The sequence below is a fragment of the Medicago sativa genome, chromosome 8 (genome assembly GCF_051527215.1).
Source record: "Medicago sativa cultivar Bolivia chromosome 8, Bolivia_mono, whole genome shotgun sequence".
Lineage (NCBI taxonomy): Eukaryota > Viridiplantae > Streptophyta > Magnoliopsida > Fabales > Fabaceae > Medicago > Medicago sativa.
The window spans coordinates 76659796-76681125 of record NC_140756.1 but is presented as its reverse complement, the minus strand read 5'-3'; the positions used below and the strand labels follow the sequence as shown (position 1 = coordinate 76681125).

Here is a 21330-nt window from a genome sequence, read left to right as displayed (position 1 = left end):
TGGTGAATTAATTCATACATGACTTTGCAGCTCTGGATTTAAACACGACCTTTGGAAGTGAATAGTTAAATTAGACATTTCAAATTAGTAGATCATTAAATAGGATATCGAATTTAAAAAAAAAAGAAAAAAAGAATCATTCTAACTAATGTCATGAGAAACCCATTAGAAAAAAGAGTAAGTTTTACATTGAAAAACAACATTTTCTAAACTTTTATATATTTAATTACATAAGTTCCAAAAATTCTTACTATACTCATTTTATTGGGTGACACTTGTTAAAGATTCAAAAAATAGAAACAATTGATAACTTTCATGGAGGAAAAGTTGCTTTTTAATGTTTCAATATGTTGAATGTACAAATTTCAAGATAAAATTTTCAATTTAAACTTCTTATCAAATACCCTAAAAACACTTGTTAAGATTTCCCCATTTTATTTAATTAATGTCCTAGGTATTAGTTAGCATTTTTCTTAAAAAAAAAGTTCACATTAGTTCAATGCTATTATTAATTATAATTTGGGAAAGAAAGAAAATATAGATAGAAAATAGGACAAGTGTGAGTCAGAGTCATGATTGTTGATCTTTTTGTGTGTTGGAAAAGCATCCAGTGTCAGAAACCAAACATGACTCAGCAAAACATCACTTTGCCACAAAGCCATTGGTGAATGGTGATGACTTGACTAATGATGGACAAGCAAAGTCGTCTCTTTTGGAGTTGTTGAGTTCATTCAGAGTTCAGCAGACTCATAAACCTTTCCTCATTCATTACCATTCACCGCCACAAACAAGCCTCTCAAGCAAACAAAACCATCACTTTCACTTTCACTTCATTTCCACAGTGCTCTTGTTTGTGAAGAAACAAAGGTGATATCATCATGGACTTGGACATCATGGCCAGTATTCATTCTACAAAGCACTTCTCTACTCTTCAAGCTGCTCCACTACACTCTGGTTAGTACTATTCTTGTTTTCTTACTTTCTACTATTACTTTGAGTACCCTCCTTTTTTGTTTCTTTCTTCTTTTTCATTTATTTTTCTCTAATGTTTGAGCCATGGTTTTATCTATTTGAGTTCTTAGTTTAAAGGTTGGCTTGTAAAACTGCTTGATAAGATCCTTTATAATTATTTGCTCAACATCACCCCAGGATTGATTATGACATTTGAATCCATGATTCATGCTTGGATGGACTTATTTGAACATTAGGTAGTATAAACACTTATAGAAATGATAACATATGACATGTCCATAAATTGTTTCCATCTTATTTGCATAAGCTCTTCATAGTAGCTTATGAAAATAGCTTATATTATGTGACAACAATTTGACTTTTTTTTATCTTTTGTTAAAAAAAATAGTTATGTAATAAGGGTTTATAATTGATGAAATTCTTAAAAATCTGAATGACATTGAATTTAGAAGCTTGAGAGCTTGAAAATGAGAGAGAATTCTCAAAAGGAATCATATTGAGAAGATTGAGAAACATATGTAAAATGTGTACAAGGTACTCTATAGATAGAGCTGATTGAGAATTAACCAACTAACTATTAACAAACTCTAACTAACTAATTGAAACTCTAACAAACTAATTGAATCTATTTATTGTAACACTTCATTTATTTTTTTATTTTTTTTAATATAAAAAATATATGGAAAATGTGTGCAAGGTGCTCTATATGTAGAGCTAATTGAGTATTAACCAACTAACTAACTAATAGCAAACTCTCCTTCAAAAAAATAAAAAATAGCAAACTCTAACTTACTAGTAATTCAATATATATATTGTAACAATAATCATGCTTTATTCCATTCTTGAAAAAAAATTCGTGCTTTAAGTTATATAGTTTCTTGGGTACCAACATAGTGGAGATGTAAGTATAATTTGTTTTAGCAGAAAAGTTTTAAATCATAATGGTGCCTCTACAGTTGTATTGTGCTCATTTTATAAAAAAAAAGGCTATACACTAAGCACTTGTTGGTATTTTGCGAGCTTGTAATGCTATGCATATTATGTGGGTTTAATTTATATTCTCTATTGCTTTAGTCATGTTGAGAAATTTCTGTTATCATGCTATATAGAATCATTGTGCTTGTGCTACAAAAGCTTTCTAACAATGATCATATTCATACCACAGAAAATTACTTCGTAATTCGTTACGCAGATGTGGATGACGACTACCAATCTGATTTCCGGTGTCCTTTTTGTGACTTTGAAATTCAAGTTCCTCTCTGCAGTGGTTTTGAAGAGGAGTATTGCTCTTCCCCAAAAAATGTGGTATAACCTTTTTTCCGTTTCCTTAAATTTGGGTCTGGCAGTAATTTTTGTTGTAATCTGTTTTCTTTTTTCCATACATTTTATGCAAGTAAACAATGATTAAAATATGTGATCCTATTTTTTGGTACCTTAGGTTTGTCCTGTGTGTGAAGAAAATTTAGGGAACGATGCGTTCACACAATTTACACATTCAAGCTCGCGAAAGGTATATTTTGCTTATCTAATAATTCTTGTGTACTAAATCGTAATCCTGCATATGTTTTGACTTTATGGCATTTCTTTATTGCCTGACTCAATTCATTGTATTGATTTTTTATTTATTTTTATATAAAGTGGGGGTGGAAGACTGAGAAATCTAGCATCTGGTCTGGTAACTCAGCAATGTTTGGCAAGAAATTAGCTGCCAGGGGAAACAAACAAGAATCGATACCTGATCCGCTTTTGTCACCATTCATCTGCAATGTGCCGATTCCTAACTATAACAGTAACCATCCAGATGAAAACTCCAGCCTCAGCAACAAGGATATAGAAATTCATGATGCTAAAAGGTACGGTTCTTTTTCTCTTGAGATTTTATAGTTGTGGTGAGTTGGCGTAACAAGAGAAACCTTGAGAAGCTTATATTGTATAATGCATCACATAGGAAGCATGCAAATTGTGCGCATCTGCATTATATGCACTTAAGCAGCTAGCTTGTATTTTCTATGAGGTTTGATTCTGATGGTTTCTTGGAAGATTTGCTTTCTAACTTGCCAACTAACCTATGATGATGGTAATTATAATTGAAGTTTGAAGGACTACAACGTGATAGTTTTTCTTAGTTATTTTAGGATAGCATTCCTCTTATCAGAATTACCTGGCTATCAACGTGAAGAAAAGACTAAATGATATCATGAATTTAAGACCATCATCCTTAAATAGAGTCTATTAAATATTCTTTTGAAAGGAATATATTAAATGTTTCTAGCATAGAAGTTCCTATTTACAGCCTTGCAGATTATAGTCAAGTGCCGAACCACCAAGTAAGAAGTTTTAGACTCAACAGTTTGAATCAAACTCACAACCCTGACGCTGTCATGATTAAAAATTTCTAGCCTGTGTTTAAGTTTTTTACATTCTCATTTTTTGATATTATGATATAATCTTGTATGCTGATTTTGTCTCTGCAGGTCTGGGACTGATGGTGTTGATCAGGATCGACAAGAACAAGAGTTGAGGGCAACTTTTGTTCAAAAGTTGATTTTATCAACCATATTTGAGGAAAATTGTTCATAGAATAGAATTTAATTTACAGTCACGTAAGTCGTGAATGAATTAGTAGCAGCTTCTTACATATTCAGATAGCCTATGTATTCTGATACTGGTATGATGCTGGTCCAAGAGGCACTGGGTTTTATTGCGGTGCATCGGTTTAGGAGGTGATTAGTATAAGCAATAGTTATGTTGATGCCAATATGTATTTCATATGTATTTCAGACCTCTATTAATTAAAGTTGATCTTTCAGTTAACTTCATAGAAATTTGTTTAAATGTAGAGAAAAAGATACGCAGGTCGAATTGATATCAAATTAGCATTACTGTGTAATCTTAAGTTGGTTCTGTCCATTCTTAGAGTTTCTCATAAAACTCAGGAAAACCACTCTGAATGCGGCGACAATTATGGTGTATGAAATTTTATAACTATTTTCAATTCTTTGGTTGAGTTTAATGAGAGAGACAAATGTTGTTGCTCATACTTTGATAGTATAGCTGTATGTTCAGTTAGTCCTCAGAATTTTTAAGATATTGCATCATGCAGCATGAATGTGGTTGGAAAAAGGCATTACTGATCATGGGGATACATTTTAAACCACAAGAGACCAATTGAGTGATTTCATTGATTCTATAGAAACAATATAAAATAAACTATTGACATGTTTTATAGAATTTATTACCAGAAAAACTTGTTTTGTTGCAGTAATATGTAGGAGTACTTCTTTCTTTAGAGTATTGTATTGCTTTTGAATAGGCCGAATATCATATGCGGTTCTTTAAGTTATATGACTTAAGGACCAATTTAAATGTTCTATGACTTAAAAGATCAATTTGTAACAAAAAGAAACTTAAAAGACCAATTTGTAACGAAAAAGTCTGAAAGAACTAACTTGTTATAAACATCCAACTTAAAAGACCGTAGAAGGTATTTGAACTTTTAAATAAGATGTGTTCTAGTAAACATCCAACTTAAGTGATATTTGTAAAATGATCCAAATGAGGTGTTTTTGTAGACCAAATATTTTCTGAGAAAGGACAGCCAAAGGAATGTAATATCATCAAACTCATAAGTTGGTTTTCAGTCATTGCGAAGCCTTATGGTTCTGATCATTTATCTAATGTAACAGTTGAATGAATCCACTTGTTGCTTATATAGTTTGCTGTATATGAATCCACCTGTTGCTATATGTCTGGTGTGTTCAATTCTAGTTTTGGGTTAAGAACTTTATTAAAACAAGAGGTCAAATTGAAATCTGCACCTAAATTATCTATTTAAGCCTCTATCTTTTAAGAACTCATCAGTCTAGTGGCTTGCAAGCATAATGGCTGTTTTACCATGTGTTTCTTTGAACCACATCATTCTGCTTATTAAATTGTAATTTATTTGATGATACAAATAAAAATATGGCATTTTTAAGGAAAAACAAGCAGCCATATCAATCAATCGACGCCATAGTCTTTTATCAAAAATCATGTCTTTTTCCAACTCATCAATCTCCAGATTCTTATTAGTTGTTTCTCTTATAGTTTTTTTAGGTCTTCCCCTATAAAAGAAACTATTCGACATTACAAAATTACAATTTAATATATCATTGGAATCATATCAGAAATTAACATTACATTGTACTACAGTATTATATTTAACCAGTGTCATATATCTTTGTTGTCTAGTTTTTGATCATGTCATCTTTAACTAAACTTGCCAGAAAAGAAAGAGACTGATTAGCTACTATATTATAGAAATTTGGTAGAAGAAGCACGGAGTGTGTGTGTAGAGTGGAGACAGTGAAGACAGTGTGTGTGGCCAAGCATGTGTGTCTTTTGTTTTAACTTGTGTCAAAGAATAGTATGAGCCCTTAACAAACCAGGCTGGACATGCAAATTCAAGACTTATGGCGTGGCCCATAACATTATGGAACACATATTGCTGTTCACTTTCACTTTACAGTTTATAATGTTGCATATTTGGTTAGCATGTGGTTTGCAGATGCTAGAGCAAGACTTTTTTGTAATATGAAAATGTCTATCATTCCCTACTCATGACTCATGACTCAGAAGAAGTACAGATATTGGCCATATAATAGCTACTTTGATTATGTTTTTTCTTATCCATTTTGTTTTGAATATTGTTTAGTTTCAAAGAGCCTAACTATGAAATCAAGAAACTTATACATAAAATGGAAAGAAGTGAGCAATTGTTAAAATCGTGTTACGATTTTAACGTACGACCCAAGGTATAAAACTTTATCCACAAATTGCGTTACGCCTGTCACAAATCGCGTTACGATTTTGACACCAGAAGAAACCATTCATTTTGTCAAGAAAATCACGACGCGCCATCAAAATCGCGCTAGCTACGCCACCAAAATTGTGACGAAATCGCGTTACGATTTTGAACTTTCACAGTACACTAATTTTGAGTCATTTCTCAACATATTATAAGTATCTTAAAAACATGTAAAACCTAAATGACACACTTTAATAAGAAGGAGGTGGTAACAATAATTAAGGCTAGAAGGTAAAACTAACAAATCACCCTTAATGGTACAAGTAAGCACTATTAATATTATCGCAGCAATAACACTAGAAAAACCAAGACAATGGAGAATCTTAATTATTCCTATCTCATACAACGTTTTCTTTTTTTGACAAAATCTAACACAACGGTTTGTAATTAAACACGTTCTAAGGTCTATTCATAGACCACTGATAGGTATGTACTAGCTAGTAATTTTAGAATTAGCGTACCAAGCCAAGCTTCCCGTGACTAGCATTTTATTACTCTTGTTTTTCATTTTCCTCCTTTTGTACTTTTTTTGAGGCAATTTTCCCCCTTGATTTGGATCAAATAAAAAACATTTTCATCAACTCATAATAAAAAAGATTTTCAAAATTTTGATGTCAGAAAAAAAAAGTAATATTTTTAAGAGGTTTGTTTCCATTCACATGAAAAAATGTTGACCATCAATGACGCCCTCAAGCCTGACACAACTACACCGCATCCAAGTAGAATACAATGCACTATTATATTTGTTCTTTCTTTCTTTCTTTTGATTAATGTTATTTTAGAGAAATACTAAACAATACTACCTCCGTCCCGGTATAATTGACCTACTTTGGTTTTTCACACAGATTAAGAAAAGTGTATAAATAAAGGGGAAAGTGGAATATATTGTATTGGAAATGATAAAAGTAGTATTATTTAGTGTTATATTGTATTGGGAATGATGAAAGTTGTATTGAAAATTGAAATGGATCAGTTATTTTGGGACACTTTTTTTTAGAAAATGGGTCAGTTATTCCGGAACGGAGGGAGTAATAATTTACGTAAGATTATGTATGAGACAGTTGGAATGCTATCCAATTGTATGTGGACGTGTTTTTTTTTTTTTTTAAACAAAAGTATGTGGACAATTCAGATAGCTACATTACCTAATTAAATCACAAAGGTCAAATTCAATTACTATTATAATTTTTGATAAAAAAAAATTTGTATGAGAGGATGATGTTCCAATCAAAGACGTCGATTTTAAGGTTTAAAAGACATTTACAAAATATTTATATTTATCTCATTTTAAAGAGAGTAATAAAAACTTGAAACTTGAATCTCCGAACCCAGGGTTTATCCTTTTAATCAAATATAAGATCAAGTTTAAAATTGCAAATCATTGGTTTAACACATTACCATTAGGGATGGTGTTAGGGCTTTATTAGAACTCATCATTAATTAAAAAGTCACATGCAATGGAATTAACAAGATACTTTCAAACAAGGAGGAAAATATGATGGCACCTAGCATTGGAAAGCTAACCCTTACAACTACAGTTGATCTTTTTTCCCTAACAGTTTTGACCGGTTATTTTTGACTATATCATGTGATGTTATGAATAAATGATTCCTAAATTTGTGAAAATCTATACACCAAATCTGATGAAAAATGGCTTCTCTGCATCAAACTGCCTGGAAGTAACCACTTTTGAATATAGTAGTAGTACACATAAATAAAGCAACCTTGGATTCTAAAAAGTTAGTACACTACAGATTAAAGTTTCAACTTAAAAAGGTAAATTTTAACCCCCAACAAAAAATATTAAAATAGGTCTCAACTTAGGAAGTTTTACCATATACCCCTACGGTTATACTTTCACCCCTACAAATCATTTTAAAATCCAATTTTATCCTTTTTGTCAATTAACTTCACACCCCTACAAAATTCATTTTCTGTGCCAAAAGTTTGTTTCCTGGTATTTGAATAAATCTCTTGATAACTTGCAATTGTATTCTGCAACACACATCCTCGGTTCAACTCCCCAATTATCTCCCATGCATGTAACTATGTTAGTACAAATTCGCAGCTTTGATAATCCATTAATTACAACGCCTTGGTTCTTTCATAAATTAAATTAAATGGTATTGCTTGCACATGATAATAGTAATTTGATGAAACCAAACACAAATTTTATTGAAATATAAAATTGAAAAGAGCTTTGTAGAATAAAGAGGAATCATAGATCAATTTCATTTTGGGGATATTTATTTTGTAAACCATTATTCTTTCCCGTATTGTAATGTAAAAACATTCGTAGATACAAAATTGAAGGAAGGATTAATAAGAAAACTAAAGGTTATGTGTTGAAATCATATAAGAAAAACAAGGAGAATTAGAAAAATTGAAATGGTGAAGGAGAAGGAAGAGAGATGGAATCAGTTTTGTGGGGGTGAAATCCAATTATATAAAGGGTAAAATTGAGATTTTCTTCTTACTTGTAGGGGTGAAAGTATAGGTGTATGGGTATGTGGTATAATTTCCCTCAACTTAATGAGTGATGCTAGATAAATAAATGCATATTATAAAAAGAGTTTTTCTATCACTCACTCTCACTCACTGCCATCCATATGCCAGTTTGGAAAATTATTGTTTTTAAGTCCAATTAATTATTTACTTAATAATGCTTCCAAAATCACATCTGGCACCATCTATCATTCATTCACCTTGTGACTAAGATCTCTCACCCTCTCACTCTCTTCACAAGTACTTGTAAAATTCCCAACAAGTCTATTCTCCTCTCTCATGTTCCACTTCTCATCTCTACTATATTGCCTTATTCAACTCTAGGCTCTATGGCGACTCGAGTCGCGACATCAAGGTTTTTGATATCTCCGTCTATATTCAACCGCGATTAAGATATCAATTACACTTGATCACAATTCTCTACAATATCTTTACCTAAATTTTCAAAAATTCGGCTACTTTCGCAACCCGAGTCACTTCAACAAATTTTTTGATATATATATATATATTGATCGTAGTTCTCTGCAACATCAAAGATCGCGACGATGCAAGACTCAATTGGTATTCCTACATGCTTTTCACCAGCAGAGAAGCTAACCGATGATCACGGAGGCGGTGTGACACGTTCCGGTCAGAGCGTATACATGTCAGTATACAGAACAAAGGTAGCTGATCACTGCCGTTTAATAACCATCACATGGTGCAAAAATTTGTTACTTCATGGACTATCAATATCAGTAGAAGGTCCAGAAGGAGAAGCACAATATACCTGCAAGGTTGAACTAAAGCCATGGTATTTTTGGAGAAAACAAGGTTCAAAACGGTTTATAGTTGATGGAAACAAAGCTGTTGACATTTTCTGGGACCTTAAAGCTGCTAAATTCAACGGAGAAACAGAACCAACTTCAGAATACTATGTAGCTGTTGTTTGTGATGAAGAGGTTGTTCTTCTTCTTGGTGATCTCAAAAAACATGCTTATAGAAGAACAGGTTGTAGACCAGCTCTTATTGATCCTATATTGGTTTCAAAGAAAGAGCATATATTTGGTAAGAAGAAATTCTCAACTAGGGCTAAGTTTCATGAGAAGGGTAAGTGGCATGAGATTTCAATTGAATGCAAGAATAGAGGAAATGGAAATGGTGGTGATTCTGTTGTTGTTGGACCAGTTCAGCCAGAGATGGAGATAAGAATTGATGGACATTTGGTGATTCATGTGAAGCATTTGCAATGGAAGTTTAGAGGTAATGAATCAGTTCATCTTAGTAAAATGAGAATTGAAGTTTATTGGGATGTTCATGATTGGTTATTTAGTCCTGGTTTGAAACATGCTTTGTTTATTTTTAAGCCAATTTTGTCTTCTACTATTTCATCTTCTTCATCTTCTCCATTATCAATTCAAGCAAGGAATTGTGAATCAGTGGAGGGATTTAGTGTAAGTGGTTCATCAGAGTTTTGCTTGTTTCTTTATGCTTGGAAGGTTGAATAAAAAGGTCATTTCAAGTCTTGTGACCGTATGCAGTCACATGTATCTCGATAGTCTCGTGAAGATTGAGTGGTCCAAATTTTTATCTAAATTTTTTCAAATTTAAAGAAAATCAAAATCTACTTTAAAATATAAACCGTCCAATGATCAGAGACGACTGAGATGCATGTAATTGCATGTAGTCACACTGCACCCGATCCAAATCCGATTTGAAGTACTCAATACTCACTATCAAAGCCGGCAAAATAAAGTTGGAAAATGAAATGGGACACCAAATGATGGACAAATAATGGAATGGTGAGTGAGGAAGCATTGACTGATTGCAAGTGGGGCCAAAATGGGTTTGGGAGTTAGTTACAGCTGGTATTGAGCAAATACGCATAATTGCACAACAAGATAGATAGTATCACATGCTTAATAATTCTCCATATGGAGCTATCTTAGTCCACACCTACATTTTGCACAAATTGGAAATGTTCTTTGTTGATCTAATCTTGGTAATTGAGCTATAAATGTACTTTAATTTCTTCAAACCGAGGTAGAGTGTAAATTAAATTTTGAATCATCACAGAAATACAGACAGTAGATTAGTATTAATGTATTATTGTGAATGTCTGTATTTGCGTGTAAAATGTTGATGCATGTGGCGGAAAATTGTATTGTCCGGGAAGAGAGGAATGGTGTTTGGTGATGATGTAGAAATAAAAATGCATCAGTGCACCTCAAAGCAGATTAATAATTTCTTTCTACTAGTAGTTGGATTATCTATATTGTTGTCCACATTATTGCTTAGCTGCCTAGGTCCATAATGTTGAAAAGTTATAGTTTATAATGCTCCAAAATTAAAAAGATATAGTTTTTTTCTTTTTCTTTTGAGACATTAGAAAGTTATAGTTTAAAATGCTCCAAACTTAAAAAATGTAAGAATGGTCCAAGGTAGCATGGGGACTTGGATTGGGTGCATTCAGTGACTTCATGCAATCACTTAGTCATCCATGTCATCACTCATCACTATTAGATTGATTTCTCACATTTCACCCACACTTGAACTTTGTCCAAAAAATCAATTGGATGGACTGACAAAACAATATTTTAATCTGGTCAAGGAAAGAAAAGAGTTGATTTACGTGAAGCCTAATCTCGAGTTGAAAATTATAACAAACTGAATTTTAAAACAAGTCAATTTCATTTTCTAAGCTATCTAATCGAACCGATCCAAATTTAATTATCTAAAATATATTAGGTCTGAATATTTTTTATTAATTTAAAGTTCATTTCCCTGCCAAGCCTCACCAACTAGAATTGGGATTTACCTTCTCTTGACAACCCCCACATTCACGCGATCATCATATTTGCAGTCATTGAATCAAAATCAGATAGTTCATATTTTAATACAAATTTTTTAAAATCAAAATAGGAAACATGAAATTTAGACCGTCAAATTTCGATTCAACGGTCATCAATATATCCACAATCTAAATTCCACCAACTAGCTAGTAGGTGAAATCGTTTTCGTGGGAGCTTCCCTCAGTATTTTTGAAAAATCTCACTGGTATCTGAGAGTATATTTCAGACCGAACAAATACTGTTTTTATTTGGAAAAATACTTTCCAAAGATAAAAGAATAAAAAAAAAAAATCACAAAAATATACTTCTAAATTGACTACAGAGAGTGCAAAAATAAGCTCATTTTTGGAGTTTTGATAGAGTGCATGCATTAGATGGACACCATGAATTTAATTCAATTGATATGAACATTGCATTATATATAAATAGATTGGGGTTGGAACCCCGAACCCACCACTTATTCATCTTTAAAAGGTGAATTTCTAGGCACTGCTCACTAGATTATTTGATAAAAAAATGTGCATTAAATGGACACCGGTTAATTAAGGCCCAAATATATGACACTATTTTTTTCTTCCAAGGTTATAGTATTCAGTTCATGTGATAGGCCAACTTAAAAACAATATTCTCATCTTCTCACATTTCATGCTGTACAATTGAATGCTACATGCAAAGTGAATTTTTTTAGATACAAAACGATGCATGCGCCAACCATAAACTGTACATTAGAGTGACAGCAGCATTTGCCGCAACATAATTAATAATAGCAGATTTGTTAGATGGGAGGTCAAACTCATAAGAAATAAGTAAGTCATGAACAACAAAATTTATCTTTTTCTTGTAGCAGTTGAAGCAATTTTGACCATAGGGAGATAATTGATCTACATCAACGTCAAAAACAATAATAATTTAATGAGGCAGCTTGAAAGATCCAGAAAAATGCGACAGAGGCTGATTTCCCTAAGAAAAATAGTTGCTAGGCCCATATATGTATTCTTCATCACAAATATCATAATAGTAATAATTTAATTTAATAATTAACCAGAAAAGTGACAATGACCATGTAAACATACATATACAATCGGTATCGGGCGGTCAAAATCAATAACTGCGTCACATTGTTATTGTGTATAATCCAAATCCTATTGAGACTCATTGCGTAACACAATTATTGCATCGAATCCAAATCCTATTGAGACTCGTATATCTTCAAGAACAATCATCAAGGGGAAAGAAGCGAAATTTCTAACGGGGTTCTGGTTTGAATTTTGCAAATATGATGGAGTTCATTTTGAACCAAATCCAAACCACCTTGCCAAGAAGAACTTGTTTTTACCACGAGAGGCTTCCTTTTCTGCATTTGATGATACTCCTGGACTAGGAGATTGCAAAATTGGTGTTGCAAGTTTTACTGCAAGGATAAGTGTTGTGTTACACTACATTTATAATTGCAAAACAAGGTAACATAGACTTACTAAGAATATTTTAAATGGAACCTATTTATCAAATCATCAAGGTCAAAATGTACCTTTTGCGTCCGTGGAATTTGTTTTTGAACTTGCATTGGTAGTTTCCCGGTCAGATGTAGAGCTTGACTTTCTCTCACGAACTTTATGCTCCATATTTCGTTCACTATTTTGGTCACCTGCGATTGCAAAGAATAAAGGAAGGAAATTGTGAGAATGTCGTAATGTTCAATACTACAAAAAATTGTTTTCTTGATAATATAGAGTAACATTCTATTGTGTACTTGATGCATTTACCTTTGGTTCCTTTAACAAAATAAAGTTACAAATCCTTGGTAATGAAATGCTATGTTCAATTTAATGTTTTCCCAATTGAAAACTGGGAGGGTGTTTGGAGATCTACATTGGACAGTCTCACATAAAACAGGAGGCTTATAAGCCAATGGACAATGAGTATTGAGTTATTCTATTTAATAGACTAGTCTTTTGGATTGGACTCTTTGTTTAAGCTTATGCTTGTAAGATTTGATGTTTTCATTAAGAAGATTGACTTCTCAAATATGGCTACTCATGAAGGATTTTAAGCGGATAATGTTGAGTGAAGTGTCGCGGAATGAAAGCCCCTGAGGAAATCAGCTCTCTCTACATTGTCAGGAGTTCGCTAATTGGGAAGAAAAAAACACTATTATAAAAGATGTGGAAGTCCCACAAGTGCCACTTAACTGCACTAACTACTAATAACAGAAGTGACAGACTTCACTAACTGTCACAAACCGAATCGACACTTGTTATTCTATACTTAGCATGAACTGGATTATGTCTCAACATGTATATGTAGACTTTGGTACAGATTATAGACATAGATACTTACTTTCATCAGGGAGCTTCCAATAGTTATGGTTCAAAGCTTCGACAAAAGAAGACGATTGTTGGTCTTGCATCACTTCAAGAAACACAAAACAACTTAATAGTAATACATTGAACTTGAATATTTCTCAATTTGAATGTGTGGGGAAACATAAACCTTACACTGATCAAATAAAGCATATCTGTAGTTTGGGGCTAAGCCAACCAAAAGCAGCTGGACTGCCTCTGCATCTCTTGTCATGGATACTGCTGCAGAAGCTTTTAGATTCTGTGTATCTAGCAGAATACCAGCAAGCTGAAAAATAACATATAAGCATAGAGTAATCTTATCCTGTTGTAGAAAAAGTACCTGTCTAGAAATAAGCTAAAAATACAATGAGTTTACCAATAGTTTCTTCAGCACAGAGTTCTGAAGAAGATCATATGCATCCTCACAGTAATTATCTGTGAGAACAGTGCATTGAGATCCAACCTGAGAATAAATTGAGACATAAAATTAATCATAATGCACGTAGTACATTGCCTTGGCATCAAATTACTTTTTCAAACCAATTCATCAATTACTCATTTGAACCAACCTCGTTAGTTGCGTTTAAGATATCTTGTCCAACCATGAGGACGCTCAGTTTACCAGTCACCAAAAGGCTTTCCATGTCCACCTGTAAACAATCTTCAACACCATATCAGCAAACTAAGTATAAGTCTGCTAAATTATATACAATGTCCATCAAACATCTTCAAGTGATCATGAGATACACATAATTTCTGCTTTTAATCCAACCAGTTACATGATTAAAATTCCGACTATTAACATGACATACTAAAATCCTATATGACACCTACACTTCAAATTGAAAATATGTTTTTGTCTGAAGGAATCGGTGTACATCAACATACGAGATTACATTCAATTACAACAATTTTCTTAAATTATTACTAATGTTTGTGAGTCATTGTCGTATCCATGTCTTGAAAACTAGAGTAAAGATCCAATTTGGTCTCACAATTTTATCACGGCCTAATTTATTCCCTTACAAAAAAAAAAAAAAAAAAACCAAAGCAGTCCTTGGTATTTTCAAACTGGGGAAAAATTAGTCTCAAACTAACAAATTTGTCACCGGGTTGAAAATGTACTAGTTTGGTATTATTTTTTGTTAGAGACTAAATTGATCTGCGAGAAAATTGTTATAGACCAAATTAAAACTTCACACTAAAAACTAACATTTGACTATATAAAAGGAAAGAAAAGAAGAAATGTGACCTCATCGGTGAAGAGCAATGAAGTAGCATCAAGACCAGCATGATGAAACAACCATGCAGCTTGCTTAAGCTTACACATATCACTTCTCTTCACATTCATCACAGGCACCACCACAGTACTCTCTTTTCCACCACCATCATTCTCTTTCTGTCTATAACCCAATAGCCATGCATGGCAAATTGCAGCCACCATCGACGATGTACCTACACCACACAAAAAAATCATTACTTTCCATCACTCCCAAAATCACCTCAATAAAACAGAATTCAGTGCATCTTGGTATCACGGTAAATTTTTCCATATCACGGTGAGCCTTACCGTGATTTTAAAAAACTACACTTTTGTAGCTTTTGAAAATTACGGTGGCACAGAGCGATTTTGACAAATTTATAGTGATATCAAACATGCATCACTTCTTTCACTAACTGTTTGAATGCCCAGAAAGCACAATTTTGATTTTGACATTTGCATGAAGCTCTCCCTTGGAGAATCTCTGAAACAAATTCCTCTGCTCTTTCAAAAACCCGTTGAGACTATACTCCTTTGTCGCTTCTTCTTCCTTTGCAAAATTCTTCACCGGAGCTATCTTCTCCCATGAACAGGTGGAAGAAGATATCGTTCTCCGGTGAGCAGATTCCACTAGGTTCCTTGGTGGGGACAGAGGTTGAGAGTCCAATGTAGGTGGTGTTTTCTGGTTTGTATACTCCGGAGACGGTGCAGACAGTGCAGAAGACTTGAAAGTTCTTCTGGAGTTATAATTAGGAGCTTGGATTCCCTGTGGCTGAGGTGCAGGAGAGAGTAAAGATTGAAAGCGGGATTTTCGTGGATGAGGCTGCCGTGGAGGGAGAGAATCTGGAGAAGGTGGTGGCGTGTTACTGGGGCTATTGTTGTTGGTATTGTTGTTGTTGTTATTATTGGGTTTGAGGATGTTGGAAAACCATTTGTGTACTGCTGTTGTAGGGGATCCATCCCCATCTGATGAAGGTTGAGCAAATGTGTCTGATTTGTTGCGGGTGTGTTTTGCTGTTTTTGATAGTATCTCATCACTGATTCCTTCTGCTGTTCTGTATCTGCATCAGATTATACCAATGAAACTTGTTGAGGTATTTTTCACTTTGATCTTGGTTACAAAAAGTTAATGAAATTAGAGATGAATATCTAGATTCTATGTACTAGTAAAAAAAGTATACATACATCTTAATAACTATTTCTACCAGATTTTTTATGCATGCAACTAAACATTTAGTAATAATTAAATTTTGGTCCCTTAGGTTTTGATAAAGTCTTTGTTCCTTATGTATGTTATATGAAATAAATTGAAATGTTACCTTCTGGCGGACCTAGTCCTAGAAAGAGCATCCGTTCGATCAGAAGAAGGAAGGGAGGACTTCGACGGTGATGCAAAGCGAGGGGAACCTAACAGCCGTCCGGGAGATTCACAACGTGAAGGAGAAGAAGCAACCACGAGTCGAGCTTCTTGCAGCCATTCTTGTGTCAACCTTGCACTGTTACTTCTAGTACTATCATCGAAACCATCATCGTCCTCATCATCATCCATGCTTAGAGAAACCCCACCTGTGAGGTCATAGGTTTTCTGGTGAGTGTCTACTGTTCCAAAAAACATGTCATTCATGAAATCTGTTAGGTCAGGTGGTGGTTCTTCCCTACGTAGTGTCTCTGCCATCTTTTTTTGTAGGTTTAGTGACCCTTTGTTCTCTCTTCCTAACCTTCGCTCCATTGATGAGAGACACACACTATTACTGATTTCTCTATGAGGTGGATAAAAGGGATGAATTGTGTGTTATTAAAATTTAAGAATGGTAGTAGAAGTAGAAAACATAGAAGGTTGATCACATTGAAGATATCAGTATGACTCTGTCTATAAGAATTTTGCCGGCATTTGTCTTGTTCTCGATAGGTTTGTCTTTGTATCTAACTAACATTGAATGTTAATTATGGATATCATTATTTAAAAATATACTTTATTATATCTTGTGGAAAATATATTTAGTCACGAATGGTGACATAGATAGAAGAGAGGAATGGAATTTTTGCTGCATTTTTAAATAATTACATCGAACTCAAGGTCACATTTTTTCCATTGTTCTAGTTTATTAGTGATTTCTTTCACCCTTTATATGGTTGTGAAATTAATCATCATATGGTAAAAAACAGGGGAAAAAACATAAAATGGGAAGAATGATAGTATGAGACAAACATAAAAGAAATGAACTATGTAAAATTATGTAGAGTTAAACCACATCACCCATACAAGTTACACCTACACTACAGTGTTTTCAACACTATTTTTGTGTATTTGAAAACATTAGTGTAATTGTAACTTGGAAGCATGAACATTTTGAAAACTCTATTTTAATCTTAAAAAATGAGTAAATGCACAGATTTGGGGGGCCTTCAACACAATTAGTTTAGCCATATTCAACCTGAACATTATACATATGTTAACATTCATATAAAAACATATGTGTTGATTTGGCCGGTGGTTAGAATTTTTGTCCTTTTACTAAGGGTGTGTTTGGATTGAGGGTTTAGGAGGGGAATGGAGGGGAGGGCTCGTTTTTATTTTTTAAATTACAAACAATGTAAAATGTTTTTTCAAAATATATTAAGTGTTTTTGAAGTATTATATGATCATTTATCATATTGTTAATTCAATTTTCTAAAAATCAATTTATAATGTCCGTAATTTAAAAAAGAAAACTAAGCACTCCCCTCCATTCCTCTCCTAAACCCTCCATCTAAACACACCCGGATTGTGAGTTTGATCACTCATTATGTAGTGAGTTTCAAATGATAGATGGTGGGTTAGACTACCACGTGATGTCTTTGCACTCTATTTCTTTGATGAAAAAAAAGTAACATCACTCTTGCACAATATTACATAACTTGAAGAATGATGAGTGTTATTTGCTCAGCCCTTAGGTACTTTTGAATGCTTAGGTTAGGGTTTTTTTTTATAAGTATGATCTAATATTCAAATTTAAATATATTTTGATGTATAACTAAGAACTTCTATTTTAAATATGAACATCCAAATTATTTTTCTTTTTAGATATGTCAAAAATTTAAAAACAATTTATCCAGTACCCTACATACGTACCTTCATCCCTACAAACTACCAAAAATTTCAATTTTACTCTTTTTACCATTTAACTTTTTTCGCTTCATTTTTTACCCTCGCTTTCAATTTTTTTGAATCATGAGTTCAATCCTACAAGAGATTTTTTATATGCATCTAGATTTCCAGTTTCATAATATTTTTGGAAAACTTTAAAAAAACATTTTCGGTTTGTACTTTAATTTTCGGAAAACAAAAAATATTCTTTTTCTCCCTTCAAAAAAAAAAATATTCTTTTTCCGATTTATGTTTATTTTACCAGCAAACTTACTTTCGATGGCCTCTTCCTATATGCTATAACGATTAATATTGTACTCTTCAATTGCGCTTTCTAAGATTTTTCAATGCTTTTGTAAAAAAAAAAAAGATTATTCAATGGCTCTTTAGATTTTGGAAAACATAAAAATTCTTTTCCAAACAAATATGGTTGTTTCTATTCAATGACCCATGAAATGAGATGAGATAATTGTTTATAATTTTTTTTTTCCTTTCTTGATTTGTTCTTTTCTTGCATTTTTTCTTCGGCCGTCACCTAAGTAAAATATGATAGAATTGCAAATAGGTTTGTAATATTTTCTATTACTACTGCTAGAACCTGCTGCAAATGAACTACAACGGTATGGAACCTTTATCCACTCAAACCAAGATGATGCCGAACTTTTTTGTTGTTACAGAGCTCTCTTCGCCGGTCGTAGATGGATTCGACGGTAGCGTTTTCGATTCATCAATGGTTGTTGTACCTGAACATGGATTTTGTTGATAGGCCTCCCAAAGCCATAAAAATGTAAATATGAAACAAAAAATAAACAAAACTGGAAACTCACTTTACGTTTTACAAAATCTTTGAGTATATTGCAAAACATTAATCAAATTATTTGGGAACCAAACATAAACCGGAAATGTATCTAAATATTTTTCAAAAGAAGGAAAAAAAAACCCAAAAATCTTTGAATATGTTTTGTGGTAGATAGAAGCAAAACAAAAATGTTTAAAACTGGGTTTTGGGAAACAAAACAAACAGGAAAACCGGAAATATGTTTTCCGGTATGTGTTTTGGAAGTTATTCTCTCTTTCCCTCTTTGCAAACGGAAATATCTCAAAAAATTTGTGGAACAAATGGACAAAAACGAAGGGTTTTAATTTACATGCGAGGGTAAAATGGCTAGTTTATAGGAATGTAGGGGTGAGAGTATAAACGTAAATATAAGGTAAATATTTTTCAAAAATATTATTCTTCATGTTTTTTGGCAGCACCGGAGGCATTTTTGTTTAACAACTTAAATTAATGTGTGGGCTTAGGCCTTTTTGTCAACAGAATAGCAAATTTTATAAATAGCCCTGTGTTAATACAATAAAATATGAAAATTACTTTTCTTCCATCACGTTTTGCTCATCCCAACTGCACTTTCAAAAATGTCCCCAACATGAGTTAAGTCACGCTGCATGTCTTTTTAAAGATCAGACAACAACTCATTTTCTCATTTTCTCTTTCACATCTAAAATCTCCAAAATCTCTCTCAAATCAACCAAATCCAAAATTCCTTCAAGTTCAAATCAAACAACACTACAATAAGAAGTAAGTTTTCATAATCAAACACCATTAACCTTTTATGTTTATATGTTATATTTTTCCTCTTAAATTAGAATTTTTTTAGTTTTAGGGTTTGTTTAAATTTTGATTTTCTGGCAAGAAATGATACAATGTTTACATGTAAATGATTTATATTGCTTAATTGTTTAGATGTTTGCATGTTTATATTGTAGTTATGAGTTTTAGGGTTTATGTATAATTTACACTCCAAGTATTTGATGAAATGTTTGAATAAGTTTTTCATTGATTGTTTAATGTCTTATGGTGTAGATCTGAAACAACGAACAATTTATTCAGTGCTCAAGTATGCCTCAACGGTGGAAACCCTCATTTGTTCAAGGTCCGGGTCGATGTCATGCTGAAGGATCTGAAGGAACAACAAAATAAAATCAATCAATGCATCAACCCCGAAGACACAAGGAGGGTGGAGGACCTTCAGTATGCACGTCCAGGTTATTTGCAATCGGAAAAGATAATGCTGACAGACGATGACTGCGTCAGGAGCATGTTCTCCATACATCGTCAACACTGCATGTTCCCGAGGATTGAGATAGAAGCTACGTTGCTGAGATCTCCTGAATAATTCTCAAGAGTTTGATTATGCCACAAGATTATGTTTAGGTAGCATCATTATTATGTAGTGTCTTTATTTTGTTGGAATTTAAGTTTAATTCTTGTTAGTTTGCTGAAGATGTCGGTGTTGAAGTGTCTCTTTACTTGGTGTAGAGATTTGCAAGATCCTTTGAAAAGTCAAAAGAATGAAGAGAACACAACATGTATTTTAGCGAATCAACTATATATGTTTTCACATCGAATTCATTTGTATAGGATGAGTAGGACTTAAGGGAATGCACCTCTAAGATGTTGTTTTGTGCTTAATCACGCTCCTCTGTCAATTGAAACTTGTTAGTTGGCATTGCAGTAAGATTAAGTTCAAAAGAATACATGTGTTGTGTTCTCTTCATTTTGAGTATTCAAAGGATGCTTCAAATTTCTACGCTAAGTAAAGAGACACTTCAATGCCGATATTTTCGGCAAACTTTCAACAATTTAATTTAAATCTAACATCATGATGATACCACGTATATTTAGGGAGAATGTAATGTAACTTAGATGAAATTAAAACTAAATAAAATTGTGTATTTTTTGAATTGATTTCGTGTACGCAACTCTATTCGAATTTATTTAATATGCAACTTTATTCAAATTTATTCAATACCCAAATCTACCAAAATGCGCAACATATAAAAAAAACATAAAAAAAACATCGAATAAATCAAGACATTACAAGCCATTACATTTAATCATCTCCCTCGTCACTTAAGTCAATTGGATTGTCCTTGACAGTTCCTAGGGCACCTGCTGTTGGCTGCGGATCAAAATAACATGTTCTTCCGCTCCGTCTCATCTTGTTGAAATTGTACACAGGCACATTCGCCTTCCTTTTTTGTCTGGTTCCTTCACATTCGATACCGTGCCATGTCACAGTGGTTTTTGCTTTCTTCTTTTCACCTTTTTTTTAATTGAGCAGCATCACATATCTACACAATGCAAACATCGGATCAAAACATACTCTAATCCTAAAAATTCTACCACAAATTCCTAACAATTTCAAAAATTCTACCACAATTCAATCAATTCTACTCTAATTAACATCTAATTCAATCAAATCATAAACATCTAACATCATAAAATTTAAAAAAATAAAAATCAACAAAACCTAAATATGCGACAATTTATCCAAAAAAATCGAACAATTCAATAAAAAAAAAAGCCAATGCAATAGGATAATAAGCACTTACTTGATTTTGTGATTGTAATTGACGTTGAATGGCTTAAGGTGGGAGAAAAT

At 33.0% G+C, this 21330-nt stretch overlaps 3 protein-coding genes across 4 annotated transcripts; 2 read left to right on the top strand and 1 right to left on the bottom strand.

The window, feature by feature from the left end:
* Positions 1-510: 510 nt before the first annotated feature.
* On the top strand, positions 511-3786 carry LOC146901673 (protein DEHYDRATION-INDUCED 19 homolog 5-like). Of its 2 annotated transcripts, none has more exons than XM_085733462.1 (5): positions 511-954; positions 2138-2277; positions 2411-2482; positions 2611-2825; positions 3447-3786. In XM_085733462.1, the coding sequence occupies exons 1-5, from the start codon at positions 879-881 to the stop codon at positions 3550-3552; spliced, it is 609 nt and encodes a 202-aa protein (XP_085589588.1). In that variant the 5' UTR covers positions 511-878; the 3' UTR covers positions 3553-3786. The 2 variants fall into 2 exon arrangements, with proteins under 2 accessions (XP_085589588.1, XP_085589589.1); XM_085733463.1 differs by having other exon boundaries at positions 544-954; positions 2165-2277.
* Positions 3787-8822: 5036 nt separating this feature from the next.
* On the bottom strand, positions 8823-16522 carry LOC146901671 (uncharacterized). Its single transcript, XM_085733720.1, has 9 exons — positions 16077-16522; positions 15175-15818; positions 14749-14951; positions 14066-14146; positions 13873-13959; positions 13650-13782; positions 13492-13563; positions 12683-12799; positions 8823-12565 (listed from the first exon to the last, which is right to left on the bottom strand). Exons 1-9 carry the CDS (start codon positions 16484-16486, stop codon positions 12441-12443), a joined length of 1872 nt encoding a protein of 623 aa, XP_085589846.1. The 5' UTR covers positions 16487-16522; the 3' UTR covers positions 8823-12440.
* LOC146901672 (uncharacterized) lies at positions 8869-10575 on the top strand. The gene has a single exon (XM_085733719.1). It carries the CDS (start codon positions 8869-8871, stop codon positions 9808-9810), a length of 942 nt encoding a protein of 313 aa, XP_085589845.1. The 3' UTR covers positions 9811-10575.
* Positions 16523-21330: the final 4808 nt, after the last annotated feature.

Excerpts from the sequence above, each read along its gene's own strand:
- LOC146901671 (XM_085733720.1), bottom strand. The coding sequence starts at position 16,486 with ATGGAGCGAAGGTTAGGAAGAGAGAACAAAGGGTCACTAAACCTACAA. Across the intron at positions 15,819-16,076 it reads AGGACTAGGTCCGCCAGAAG|ATACAGAACAGCAGAAGGAA; the intron begins GTAACATTTCAA and ends AATCTGATGCAG. Across the intron at positions 14,147-14,748 it reads CATTGCTCTTCACCGATGAG|GTGGACATGGAAAGCCTTTT; the intron begins GTCACATTTCTT and ends GATTGTTTACAG.
- LOC146901673 (XM_085733462.1), top strand. The coding sequence starts at position 879 with ATGGACTTGGACATCATGGCCAGTATTCATTCTACAAAGCACTTCTCT. Across the intron at positions 955-2,137 it reads AGCTGCTCCACTACACTCTG|AAAATTACTTCGTAATTCGT; the intron begins GTTAGTACTATT and ends TTCATACCACAG. Across the intron at positions 2,278-2,410 it reads GCTCTTCCCCAAAAAATGTG|GTTTGTCCTGTGTGTGAAGA; the intron begins GTATAACCTTTT and ends TTGGTACCTTAG.
- LOC146901672 (XM_085733719.1), top strand. The coding sequence starts at position 8,869 with ATGCAAGACTCAATTGGTATTCCTACATGCTTTTCACCAGCAGAGAAG.